Genomic DNA, 14,487 nt, shown 5'->3' on the forward strand with positions numbered 1-14,487 from the left:
TTTATAGATCGCACTCATAAATCAAGTGCCAATAAACTAATGTTATATGTTTCAGTTCCAATTATTTTATCAATGATTTATTATAATCATTTACTAATCAATTATTGTACGAAATTTTAGTTTTGGAAAATTGAATTTCGCAGGATCTCGAACCCATTTAAAAGAAATTACGCAATGTCGGCGTTATAACGACTCATTAAGCTTGCTCGACTAATAAATCGTCAATTTCTCTGAATCCTACTGAAACTTCAATACTGTTCGAAATAGTAAATTTATTTAAATCACCTAAACGTATCTACAAAACATGGAAAAACAATATCCATGGCTCAGCGCATATTCAATGAGCGTATCTATCCGTGACCCGCTGATAATTACGTCGGTTACGAAGCGAGGCGTGAAACTTCGTTAACCCCGAAGATAATCTAACTTTATACACGTTCCGTGATTGTTTCGTACATTATTAGTCGCGCAAGCGGTTATTTTATTATTGATACCAGGCTGATGGGGTGGCGCTTGAGTTGACAAGTGCTGCAAGTTCATCATTTTTGGAAAGAGCCTTCAGGGCTTGTGACGCGTAATACCTCGTGAAATACAAACCATCTGAGGCAAGATCGTTCCTACACTGCTTTGAACATACAGAAAACTCAAATGAAGATTTTTAATATTCAAACTACATGTACAATCTGTGTTTAAATATTAAAACGATTAACGGTATTGTGCACAACTAATAATAGTCATTCTTTTTTAATTAATATTTAACGTCCCATCAACTAATTTTATTTTTATATACAGTAGTTACAAAAAATATTGGCTTATTGTTATTTTCCAATGAAGCGTCTTTTAATAAGGTTGTACGTTACACTTTTATAGCATTAAATTATAATCATATGAAAGTACTACTGAATAACACAAAATTTAATATACGTGGATCTCGTTAATTAGTATGTAAATACTATAACAAATACAATGGCGTTATACAGCAAATAATTAGTCTGTGAAATAATGATTATAGTACCGAGAAACTTTGAATCACATTGAAATTTGAATTCAAATGCGCCCGCCACTAGTAGCGACACTGTAATTAGAAATGCCCAATCACGTCAGACGATGTCACTTTCAAGATGGCGACGTTACTCTTAAGACGTAAAATTTTCTCGCGATTGAATATAAAATTTATTGTGTTTTCTCAAAATGCTGCGTGTATGTGTGTGTGTGTACGTTTGCTGTGTGCTGTTGTATGAACTGATTGCTGAGTGTGGATTCATATTTAATTGCGAGTAACAGGAAATATCAGGTGCACTTTCTGTAATGTTAGTCTGTACATACAGTGTACGTAAGCTTTTTGATTACAACCAAAATCAAAGTATTAATTCTCAATCTAAACAATAATACCATTTTGTTTACCTAGACGATCTTGGCTGTGATATGTCTTACAAACTGAATTACAGTAAGTTTATTTTTCATATTTATAAAAAGTTCATTTCTTTTGATGTTACTACGCAGTAAATATAGATACATTTACAACATATGTCTACCCATATCATGTCAGAGTCTTTTATTACGTGAAACATACTTTTGTATACTGTATACAATTTTGACTATGACTCATTATACAAATGAAAATTATGTCAACATACAGCGACTCTAGGAAATCATTCGAATATTCAGTACAGGTAATTTTTATAAATATATTACACAAAATGTTATACAAACTTGACCAATATAATCATGATAATTGCAAACTTCACTATGTCTGTATTTAAAGTAAGGAAATATATCAATTCCTATTTTTATTCCCGAAAATGAAAGACCATAAGTTATGATTCATGATATAACGGAAATATTGTAGATTCGTAGACACCAGGACAAAATACGAACAATCCAATTTTAATTTCGACCAACGAAAGCGGTTAAATTACGTCGGTTTATACAATGTTACTGAGCGCTGCAGCATATTACGTGGCAGATTCAATCTTTTTGCAATTCGACCGCAAGCCGGTCGCAACAGGTCCCTCACTCCTGTCGTGTCATGTGCATGCGTGAATAAATCCCTGGAAAACGAATAAATCACAGCAGAATGGCCACCGAAAAAGATAAGAATATCAAGGGAAGTATACTTACGTACGATTCCTGTTCTGGTCCCAACTGCACTTTTGTACCCATTTCGTAATATTTTATAACCGCATCGTAATGTTTCACGTATGAGTGTCGAAACATATGCGAAATTGTTGTTTGATGACCAACGCCTCTGATTATAAATCGATATTCCTGTTTATATCATATTATAGTCTATATTACTTTGTATTACTTAATTTTTTCTTAAACTTCATAATGTAGAAAAAGGCCAATTACTGTAACACACTGTGAGTAGAGTGACGAACAAAAGAAAGTTCAAAATTTATACTTGCGTACATGAGAGTATACGTAAAATTTGTGTTAAACATGCACAAAGATATAAGACATACGATTATATTGTACATTCGTTTCCTTTGTAACTATATAATTCAGTTTTGTAAAATTACAGCGTTTTTCCCATTTACACTTTAATCTTTTTTTTGACCGTCACTATAGAGGCGACAGTTGTTCTCTTTCCATCATCAAGTTCGTATTTCATGATTAGCATCCAGAGTTGTATATTCCAAATTCCAAACGTCCAAAAATATATAGTCGGACTTAACCAGTATAATTGGCTTTCACGTTTCTTGCTTAGATCCCAGCATTACTATGTATATAAAATTACAGTCTGCCGTGAATCGGATCTACTCTTAAGCGGACCCATAGTAATGTTGTAGTATTTGTTAAGCAAATGTTCAATCATACATAACTAAGAGGAGTTACGTCTGCGTTCCATGCATTATAAAGATGACTGCTAGTCCCGGTTTGTTCTTACCGGCTTACCATATTGTCTGTTCTAAGCAAAGTGACGTTAACTTGGAGTGTACGTGGCTCCTCTGATATTCTAATAGAATAAGCAATGGAATTGTAGACGCTAGCGAATGTTACGCACGTGGTTGACCAAACCACAAACTTTAATCCAAGTAGATTCGCCTTACATACAATGGTTAATACAAGTCCCTATTCCAACACTTACCATGGAATTTTTTAATGAATATATTATAATTTTAGGAATTTCTAAGAGTGCTGAGAATATTTTTGTGACTTTTTTTATAGGCAAAAGTATATCTACTTTTTGCTTCAATGAGATAATTCCCATTTTCTAGAGTAGTAATCATTGGCTGCACAATTAATAAATAAGTAACAAAAATTACAAATTATTTGTAAGTGGTTTTAATAATAAATTAATCCTTTGAGCTTGACGTATTTTTAATTTCCTCATTTGTTTTTTTTAGTACAATGTGAAGGCGAAACTTGAAGAAATATACTTTTAAACAATTTGGAGCTTGCGTAACTTCGAGCTACATAATCACCAGTAATCTCTTTGTGTTCCCTAGAGGCAATACCCGAGTGAAAAGGTTAATAATAAATTTTAATGATAAATTTTGATAATAAAATAGTACTTTCAACACGTTTATCTCGGAAAGCTATTTTCGCACGTTAATCTCTTTTAACCAGAGCACATCACACATGATGCAACTTATTGGTCACCCAACATTATCGGTAATGTAACGAAATTTTGACTTTTGAGGTTGAACTGTGAGCGATGCAAAAAGCACGTTCTGTCGCATCACGTGAAACGCTGATTGTATTACAGTTACGAGAATTGCATTCCTCTCAATAGTAAATTTAATAACAATGTTTTGAAGCGATCTCTATCATTTTACGTGACTACCGACCCAAACAGTCTCTACGCTTCATAATTTCGAATATTGTCTCTTTGATGCGTGCGTTTCTCTCTCCGTTTATCTTTCTCGCTACCAAATATATTTTCCAATTATTATCTTCAACAATTTATTTTTATTGTGTGCTTCCTAGCAGAACAGTTTACCCACGTAAATTTCCAAACGATCGTTGCCATTTCAGCTCGATAATCCCGATTTACGAATGAAATTACGTAAATTACACTCAGTCAAACAAAAGGGTACTCACGATATTTACGAAGGCCATTATAATGCAAATATAAGGGTATTTATCAGGCTGAATCTCTTTCGAAACTGTTAATATCATCCCTGCCGTTGATAAATCCGAATATTTCAAAATGCATTTTAGTTAAAAGTTTGATCCGATCACTGATCAAACATTAGTAAACTGACATAATATAGGCAAGGAAAATTTTAGAATTTTTGAAGAAAACTAATCTAACTCATTCTTCTCTTTTATCATTTTTGCGATATGTTTTTGCAGCCGGTGGTATTCAATTTTATCAAGCTTTTATTTCGCTTTTTGTTATATTTAATAATTACATTTTATTTCATAAAGTAAATTTCGATTTATATTTGATATTCACGAACATTTCTCTGACAATTATCGAACATTTTTACGCAACAGCTTTTCAAATTTAAATGTATTTCACCGTCACATGAAGAATAGTGAATTCTTTTTGTATGGAACAAAGAATTATGCAATATTGCGATACGCGGCTAACTTCTTTATTTTTATGCGACATGTTCATGCATCATCATTTCATATTTCACCTTTGTTCCGCCACCAGCTCTAATTTTATTATACTTTATTATGCTGTAGCCTGGATTTCCCTCGTGCCAACATTTAATCCATAAAGAGATTGCTAGAATTTCATATTCTAATTTTATGTTGTACACCGACAAGTCACTCCCATTTAGTGTTTCTCCACATGTTAGTTGGTCGATAACTCTATATTATCTTTCCTTTTTTAACATTAAAATATATTTACATATATTTCTATAAAATATTTTTGAACGTAGATAAATGTAATTGAGTAGTGAAAACACTTACGGAGAATATAAGTGAATAATAAAACTAATGCAATTTCTTCATTTAGATAGTTTACATATTGTATTGTGAGTCATTCTTTTGAAAATTAAGATCGACTGCCAAATTTACGGGTGTAATGGTTCGCTGACCTCTTTTGTGAGACAAATGCTAGATCGGACAATCTAGATACTTCGTTGAGCGATACAGATGAACCTTTCCTCTTAAAGTGCCATTTCCCGACATACAGACGAAAACTGTATACCGTGTGAAAAGAACACACAACCATAACTTAACCCCATCCATAAACCATAATTTGAATTACATTTATGAAGACTGAGTTACAACATAGAATGCATACCTACTGAAAGAAACTGTAAATAAATAAATTAGAAATTAAACAATCCCATGTAAATCTAATCTCAATTGTTGCAGACATTTATAACTACATACGTATCTATTGGAAGTTAAACATGGAAAATGCAAAATATGTCAGCTATTAAGAAACGAATGGGTTCAAGACGTGAATCGAATTCAACGAGAAAATAAAGTCTCAAAAGCTGTATGATGTAACATAGAAACAAGAGACAGTGCAAGGTAAAATCCTGTGCGGCGCTAATAACTCCGTCGTAACAGCGTTCTTAACTACCCTACGCGAGGAACGAAACTTGTAAATCAAGTTGTTTAGCTCCTTTCGAAGGCGGCAGACGGGACAGAGGTTGGTTCGTTCACAATAACTAATTCTTGATGGTACGCGAACGCGCGGAGCTAATTGAAGCACGCTTGAATCTACAAGAATATTAGGTGAGAGAAACAGTCGTTCCGTCTCTTTCCAAAATCCGTTTTCCGCTCACCTGGTTGGAGGATGCGCGTATAAACGTCACACAAATTGTTCCTTTATGTAGGGCCGGGTCGACACGAGCATAGAAACGAAGCGTTATCCCAGCGATTGTCCCATTCGCTCGTCGGTTCCGCGCTTGTTTCTACCGCGGCCGGAGGAAAATTTGTACGAGCCCCGACGAACGTAAACAATGGATCCGGCGCCGTTGCTGAATAACCTCGTTACCGATGGAGGAGCATAAAGATCACGTCCACAGTGGCGGAGAGCGATAGGATCCTCTAGAAACTCCTCAGGCCGATGTATTTGCTTGCTCGAATACGCCTCTGCTAATTATATTACTCTTTGAAACTGTATCCGCCAGTCTTTGGAACATTGATCTGCTATTGTGCGCCAGGCCACGGTATCTACAGGGTGAGTCGGAAATGCGGGTCCAAGGGATAAATCTACCCATTAAGACAAGTAAAACGTACATGCGTTCTACGTTTTATACTTTTCTAATTATACTTTTGCGCCAATGTTTCGTGAACGTTATAATTCGCTTCTGCAGAACATGAAACTGTTTCGGGTTTGCTCTGAAAAAGCGAGTTGTAACGTTCAACGTATAACGCGATTGGTCCTGAAAAATGAACCGTCAACCATCGACCATCGTGAAAGTTTAAACGAATGAATTTAACCACATAGGAATGGTTCATACGATACTTTTTACTTACTTCAGTGTGTAGACTCACCCGCCGATGTATGGGCATGCATATATGAATCACCCTGTACAGTATATATATACATGTATACCGAGGAATTATACTTCGTTACATTCGTTGTTATATCGTATTTCCCTGCTGAAGACTCTTCGAATACATTCTCCGAGAACTACCGGACGTGAAGTCCCGACCTGAGGAAGATCATCAGCTTACCAGGGGAAAAGATCTGAAGGAGTTCGAAGAAGTTTCTCCGAACGAACGGACGAGCAAACGAGCGTGCGGTTCCTCGTGTGTATATATGTATATGGCCGCAGGTGTATTCATGCGGACAGAACGAACACCGAGGACCTGTGTAACTTGACGGAAAATGGTCCGACACATTCGAAATGAAAATGCAGTCGAAGGTAATTGGAAAAGTAAGTTGAGAAGCGGAACGACGAAACGACAGCGCGCCGCGCTGGACCTGGAGACAGATACGTAAATCTTTGTGTTACAATTGATATTGATTGATCGTGTACGCTATTATGAAATGGCTAGAATTAGGAGAATAATTATTTCGTAACTTGGGTTAACTATACATATTTTACTGAACTCGTATAATGCATTTTAATCGGTATTCTAGTCTCTATTTCTTTAAATTGAGTGCTCAAAACATCGAGCGTTTGTTCTTTCTCATTTTACAAGATGTTACATTATATAATAAGTTTAGCACACCTCTATATCTTCCACCTTACACGTATTACTTTCAAAAGCTGCACTCCTGTAAATATTTATAGAGATATCCCGCTTTGATCGGCGAAACATAAAGCGGGAATGTTACAGACACAGCGCTGTCTGGATTATTTTTCCTCCGGAGTCGTATTTTATTTCATTATTACCATAATGTTTTTCCGCCATCGATCTAACCCGATAACATTAATTAGCAATTTTATCGTTTGTCGACGAGTCAACTAGCGATTTTTAACGAATCGTCGATGCCTTCGAAGGTAACTTCGTTATACGCTGGCTAGGAAAATCGTTCCCTACTTATCCCAAACAATTTCCAGGAGAAACCGCTTGAAAACCAACTCGAAACTACTCCAGGAAATCGATTCTCTCCGTGAATCTTATTATACCTTACTTTTAATTCCACTTCAATAGGAAACTTGTTGATCGTTCGCGTGACAGCGTACACAGCATTTTCAGTCAGCGTGCCCCATGAAATGTCATCTTTGTCTTTAGAATCTTTCGAATGCAGCTGCTTCGTAGAACCTACGGGAGATAGAAACTGTAATATTTTCTGTCCCATTATTTTGTAACAAATGATCAGTGTCAGTTAGTATCTGAAAACAGCATAATACTCCAATCTACAATGGCTGCACACTGTTGAATGAAGCATTTTTTTAATCAGGTACTATACGTTTGATCTTTGAAGTATCAAATTTTTAATAGTACTAAATGGTGCGAAATGTAGTATAATTGGACCTAATTAATTAATATGTAAATACTATAATAAATACCAATATGTTTTGGAACCACTGTACGTACACAGTTGGACTGAAAAGAACATGATCGCTGATCTATTAACTTAAATATCAATTTAAGTATCAGTAGAAATTGCTTGTCATGTTCAAAGTATGTTTCTTTGACACCGATACCGGGTATAAAGATATAAATGACACATAGAAAAATGATCATAGACCGATAAATATTTTTAGTATTTTTGTAAACTTTTCAATTTCAGTAGCCACAAGTTTATTTAGTGTAAGAAGACGCATAAGCATCTTGAAGGTAAATTCAGGAGAACAGTATGTGAAAAGTACTTTATCGCTTATCATCATTGTTTGTAAATTAATGAAGATGACTTGTGTCACATCGCATTTGCCTTCCATCTGTGTCGAATATCGTTTACCATGGCGGTAGAATTGATTATCGCATTTCAGTAACGTGGACAAGCTTTCATTGGATTAAAATGCAATAAAACTCAATTACACTTTCGTGGGCTGTGAATTATCGATCGAGATTTCGGACCGTGGCCTCATTTCATCCGAGTCCTGATCTATTTACAACACGTGTCACGTGGCCAAAGCGAAATCACATACAAACGGGCAAACAAAGCGCAAAATAATGGAGTATAGGCGATGATCGTTGATGATCGCTAAACGGTAAACAATCTTTCAATTATGGATATACTGTTTTGTGTCATATTTCGATATAATTAACAAACTTTCGTTCGCGATAAAAGGAATTCATAAAGAAGATTAATGTTCAATGAATTAATCAAAGCACATGCAAATTCTGAAAATAAGTGGTCGAATGTTTGCGTGTGAATTTTTCAAGAATACTTCAACGTTATTATTATGTAATTTATTTCGTGGCATCGTGATCTTTTCTCGGTGAAGAAAAATATGGTTTGGAAAAAATAATGTAGAATAATGCATAATTAAATATAATTTTTAACTAAATTGTAGAAGATTACTGTTTTAACTACGTTTTCAAAATACACACGTTAAATTTCAGTAGAAGCAATTCTCTTTGCTTTCATAGTCTTGTTTCCACTGAAATAGAAATATTTCAGCCACGAAAAGATCTTCAAGCTGTAGATTGAACAATTACAGTTTCAATGTTTATATTCCAATTAGGTACTAAATAGAACGATCTAAGTTAAATAATTTATGTGACGTCTAGAAATAAAAATTCATGAATCAAAATTTGATCACACTTTTTGATGAACAGCTCTTAATTCAAACAAATTTTTTTCGTTCCGAATTCATTTATACGAAGACCATGCATGTGTGAAATATATCGAACACTTTATTTGCACATTGTTCGTGCCAATAAACTCATCTACGTGATCGACATCTTTAATCCATCGGTATTTCACGTTGCTGAAAATTTCATTTTATCGAATTGATTACAAATGTCCCGCAACATTTGAATTAACGATCGAAGGTAACATACATTCATTATACATAGGATTTATGCAAACGTAAAGTTTCACATTTCACGTAACATATGTATGTACTTCCAATCAACACAGTTTTAACGATGAATCAGGTGTTTTACATAAGTGCCCCTCTTGTTGCCACCATTTATCGCTAATAGGGAATCAAATACGGAGAAGTATAAGTGAATTAAAAAATGAAACAACTATTTTCGAATACGCTGATCGCAATGCAATTTGACAAATAAAATTTGGATACATAAACAATATTACTTATGAAATAACTTAATGTTACAAATATCGTAAGTAGACAAGATGGAAATTAATCTTCTCGTAGTTTTGAGAAACCAAAGTCGAAATTAATCTTCAAAGCTTTAGCATTGATTATGGAACTTTTCACCTTTGGAGGGCGTGGAGGTTATTACGAGATTCGAGTAGCGCGAGAGGCCGGCGAGAGATCCCATATTCTAAAGGAATATGGTTTATCAATTTATTAGTAAGATGCACGGACGAACCTGACGGAAATGATGGAGCCGCTGGGAATATTGAAGACGAGGAACTTGATGCGTTATCAGGGAGCTCTAGGAATAGAATCACGTGCGGAGGAACCTGATGCCTTATCAACGAGTCGCACAAGGATGAAACTTTGTGAACGAACCCGATGCAAAATCCGACTACCACTAACACGAAAATTTGCTGACGAACTTGCCATGTTGACATCGTCGAGTTCGAGTGAACAGATTGCGGCTATTTGCTAAAATTTCGATTTTTTATGGATATCGCTAAAGAAATAAAATCTAAATAGGTGTAACAAATTGTAGACATAATTTCGTTATCCTACATGGATTACGGTGAATAATTAGGAGCCTGAATTTACCAAACTGGATACTCGGTGTCGATTCGTCAATGTGATTGAAATTCTATTCGGTAAGTTTCATAAACCACTAAGAGCGGAGGCAGGACTTACCCTAACTCTTAGTAGTTTATGAAACTTACCGAATAGAATTTCAATCGAACTGATGAAGTCTATATAAGGTTATTGAAGATTCAAAAAGGAACTTAAGCCTGCTTATAGAAGCAACGTGCCTTTAATGAATATGATACTACGAGTTCTGCCCAAGGGAGCAAGGATCAGGCTGTTCGTGTAGCTCTATAGATGGATGGAAAATCGTCAAAAAAATTCCAAATAACAATCGTTGTTGAATCATACCTTTATCTTTAGTTGCTGTCTTTCTGTTCTTTTCAAGCTCCCTGCATGAGACGAACGAAGAGTTTCTACTGCCATCAAGATAACATTTATTAACAATTAATCGTTTCTTAAAAATTTACTTGGGACTTTACACATTTCCTGCTATATATCTTCATATATGTTAAAATGCATAAGTAATTCTGAAGAAGCAGAATTTTTGAGGGTATTTTATTTCAGCTGTTTTATTTCACTAAAGCCGAAAATGAGGATCATTTCTCACGGATATGAACGGTTTTGAAAATTCTGCTGGCTGAACATTTGGCCGACGAAGGTCTTGACTGTAGAAATCCTCGTAAAACCGTGATCATACAGAGCGATAAGCGCTAAGCGGCAAAATAAGTGGTAATGGCGTAGCCAGTGTCATCGCTTCAAATGCCATTTTTATGATGTGGATTCGAATGTAAATAAATATTATTTATTTTTTAACGTGATTATAAAAAAATGTATACGAGTTATATAGATTAGATTTATAAGTCTACCATGTACGTTTTGTACGCATGAAAGGCAACCTGGCCAGACTCCTGACGCTCTCATGGCTAGGATTGTCGCATTTAACATCGTCGAGTGTGCCATTGTTATGACTAACATTGCTTCTCTCAGACTTTGAACAGTACGGGACGCAGCAAGATTTATCATAACAATACCAAGTTAACGATTCCAAGTCTGGCCGAAAATGCCTCAAATTCTCGAATGAGAGAAAATACAGAATTCACCTAGCGGCATCCGCTTGACGATGTGATCCCGAACGCCTGAAAAATTTCGGCAGAGACTAGCTCATTTGTGACGGCGACGCGGTAACGGACATCTTACGATCGTCTATTATGCAGTAGTAGCCAGTATGCATTATTTAGAGTACACCTGGAGAGGTAGAAACGGTGCCGTCTCAATTTAATGGCCGTCCGACCGCCACGGCTCTCGACACCAAGTTAAAGCGGGTTCGTGAGTAGTTTCCTCGACGGTAGCCATATCTATGCCCCTAAATTAGATATCATATTCATCGCAGCGTTTGTAAGTGTCAACGTAACGTAATCTAATAGTACGCGGCCGAATTCATTATTCCGTTCGCCCGCTGCTAGGAAACGATTGCAGTGTCAGATTTGTGAGAAAGAGACAGATACTCGGAGATGAGCACGTCGGGAATGAAAAGAGACGAAAACAGGTCGAGAATTATGAGAATGAAGGCGTGAGGGGGAGCACGGCCAACGTGGTAATACCTTATTCGGGACCCTGGCTGGAAAATCTTTGTCTTTTTTCATTCTTCGACGAAAATGTTAATGTAGAGAAAATCTGGCGGCCTGCCAATGATGGCGAACAGGCCGAGCAACATTCGTGAAAGTGCTCTCGCGGACTTAAACGCTTGATAATTTTGTGACTGTTTCTCCTGATTCGTGCGAGTACTTCTCCGTAAAAATAGTTCACTAACATCGAATGAAAGATTCTTTGCCGAAATTCAAATTTATTCCGGCGATGATAAGAACGTAAGATACTTCTCGTTCTGTTTCCTCGTCTCTTTTGTCGAACGTTTTCACTCGTTCTGTTTCCTCGCGGCAATGGAAAACTCCTAGTGAAATTTCGTTCAACGAGGCCGCATAAATGGAATGGTAAATACTAGTGAATTTAATTATTTCGGGGAGACAGGCTGTTGGAGCACGTCCTGAAACACCTGGAGGAGCGAACGGTCATGGCAAGGCGTTATTAAATTTTTAATACGACTTCGCCGGGAAAATAATGCGACTTGCTTATTCGATTGCGTTTAGTTTTGAATAATCTAAAACCGACTGTGTGTAGAACAAGCGTATTTCATGGGAAATAATACAATCGCGATATGTAGATTATTAATACCTGTTGTGGTATATCGAAGACGTTGAAGTGGATGCTTGAAATACGTTTATATCTATAGTACGTTTCTAATTCTTTCGTTTTTTGTCAAGCTATTGTTAAATTATGGTTCTGTCGTTAACGTTGAATAATATTATTACTCGATTATTATGTGATTGTCATTGAGTGGCGTTGAATTGCAAATGTATATTCATGGCAAAATTTCCAACTTTATATCGACGAGTAAAAAATTGATTTATGGCAATTGAAAGGCATTAATGTTTTAGAAAATATAAAATGTACTTCTCAACACGTATTATTACGTATTATTATCTGAAGCGAATTTAGCCACGATATTGTCCTTCTCGTGTTATAATCATAAAGGTAGAAGAAGAACGTTCATCGTTATGTAACTAAAGAAACACGTCTCTCGAGTCAGTGAATGTTACTGGACTGGTTCGAGGCCAATGTATTTTGTCACTTGTGGCAAATTAATTCCCTTCATACCTGAACCAAGAATCTCATTAGCCGGGAGAACACATGAATTCACAACTAATGCAGAAGATCCAAAGCGAGCCATGAAAGCAGTAATTCAAACTTATCCGACGATCAGATAACGCTCCACAGAGAAACACGTACCTTTCAACTCATACCGTGTAAGAACCGTTGCTACCTCGAATGGGATAGATACAAATTTACCTAGTATTCCTCCAATCTGTGACAGGGATCTAAACACGCTTTTGTGCCAAACGATGTTTGCAGACGCGTCACCGACAGATATACACCTGAATGCCCCCGTAAGAACATGTAAGGATACCTGATTCGTTCGTTATCCCAATATCTCTACAGTACGCGGTTACAACTGAAATATTTGGCCAGATTATTTCACTGAAATATTAGATCGATAGATAATTGCGTCGAATACCAAGCGATATTGAATGTACGCGAGTTTCATTTGTAGAAGAGAGAAAACAGAATTTTATTCGCGATGAAAACAGGTGAACGGTAGCAGGAAAGTTTTATTGTTTTTCAATTGTAGAGAAATAGAAATGGACAGGTGATTCGCGAGTGATATCAGGGATTTATTCGAGCGAACGATACACTGATTGTTGTTGTCAGCGTTCGTCGAAAACGGTTAACGCATCGATACGAATAACTAGCGACTATGTGACTGAATGCAGCCGTTTTGAAAATATTAAAAGTTTTCCCATAGTGAAAACGACGTGCCCGTGTATGAAACCGGCAAGCAGTGGCTGTAATCCTAAAATAATTGCTCGCGGAGGTATCATAACGCGGATACTGCTAACCATACCGCCATCCTCGTGAACTATTTTAATATTTGAAGCGGGCATCGAGTTCCATTAGGAGACTTAACAACTAAGAATTAAGAATTAAAGCATCGAGCTGTGGAAACGACGGCATACATTCCTTTTACATACTTGTAAATTGTTGAGAACATCGAACGTGTGTAAGTTGACATCGTGCATCGTAATCAATATAAATGCAACGATGTACGATTACCTTTTGTAGCCGCCATATGTATCTATTATAATTAATATAGCACGAGTAAGCATTAGAAAACAAGCATAAAACTAACGAAACATTTAGCGATGTGTATATCTTGTGGGAAACATTCTTTACCTGTATACGTAAGATTAGCGAAACTCCATTCTTTGTACAGAAATGGCACATAACGATACGAGCCAGCGGGCTATAAAGTTATACGAATTTATTACCGACGTAACCACCCTTCTTAAATCAGTTGAGCGAGTAGTATTCCCCACTGGCTGACAAATATTTTTCCTAGGTCCTCGATTAAACGTCACATCTCCAGGCGAAATACGATTTGGTCACGGTGAAACGTTGTTTTACCCACGTAAATGACGCAAACGAAATCTACTGGTATTTTCTCTCCCAACATTAATCATGCATAATACTGTTCGAATAAAGTGCACAGGAAATTAACTTACTCGATTAACGCTGGGATCACCAGAGTGGTCAAAATCACCAATTTGTGATCTCCTTCGCAATAATTTCATAGATTTACAATGGAGCATTCTTGATTTTGAGTTTTTCTAATTTTGAACGACTCTTTATAAAATATACATAG

General features: G+C 36.2%; 2 protein-coding genes and 1 long non-coding RNA gene across 3 annotated transcripts in view; 1 reads left to right on the plus strand and 2 right to left on the minus strand.

Annotated features, from left to right (window-relative positions):
* Positions 1–14,487, plus strand: part of LOC122575476 (suppressor of lurcher protein 1) — a 299,608-nt gene that overhangs the window by 146,731 nt on the left and 138,390 nt on the right. The gene's annotated exons all lie outside the window — the stretch shown is intronic.
* Positions 1,485–14,487, minus strand: part of LOC122575508 — a 116,642-nt gene continuing 103,639 nt past the window's right edge. The window contains exons 3-5 of the mRNA XM_043744539.1: positions 7,508–7,638; positions 2,122–2,268; positions 1,485–2,051 (exon numbers count right to left, since the gene is read on the minus strand). Coding sequence (XP_043600474.1) covers positions 2,028–2,051; positions 2,122–2,268; positions 7,508–7,638 — 302 coding nt within the window. The 3' untranslated portion in view covers positions 1,485–2,027. The remainder of the gene's footprint in view (positions 2,052–2,121; positions 2,269–7,507; positions 7,639–14,487) is intronic.
* LOC122575517 lies at positions 4,048–5,720 on the minus strand. The gene is made up of 3 exons (XR_006319452.1): positions 5,703–5,720; positions 4,873–5,222; positions 4,048–4,784 (listed from the first exon to the last, which is right to left on the minus strand). It is a non-coding gene; the product is annotated as an uncharacterized LOC122575517 (long non-coding RNA).

This window comes from Bombus pyrosoma, linkage group LG15 (genome assembly GCF_014825855.1).
Source record: "Bombus pyrosoma isolate SC7728 linkage group LG15, ASM1482585v1, whole genome shotgun sequence".
In the NCBI taxonomy this organism is placed as follows: Eukaryota; Metazoa; Arthropoda; class Insecta; order Hymenoptera; family Apidae; genus Bombus; species Bombus pyrosoma.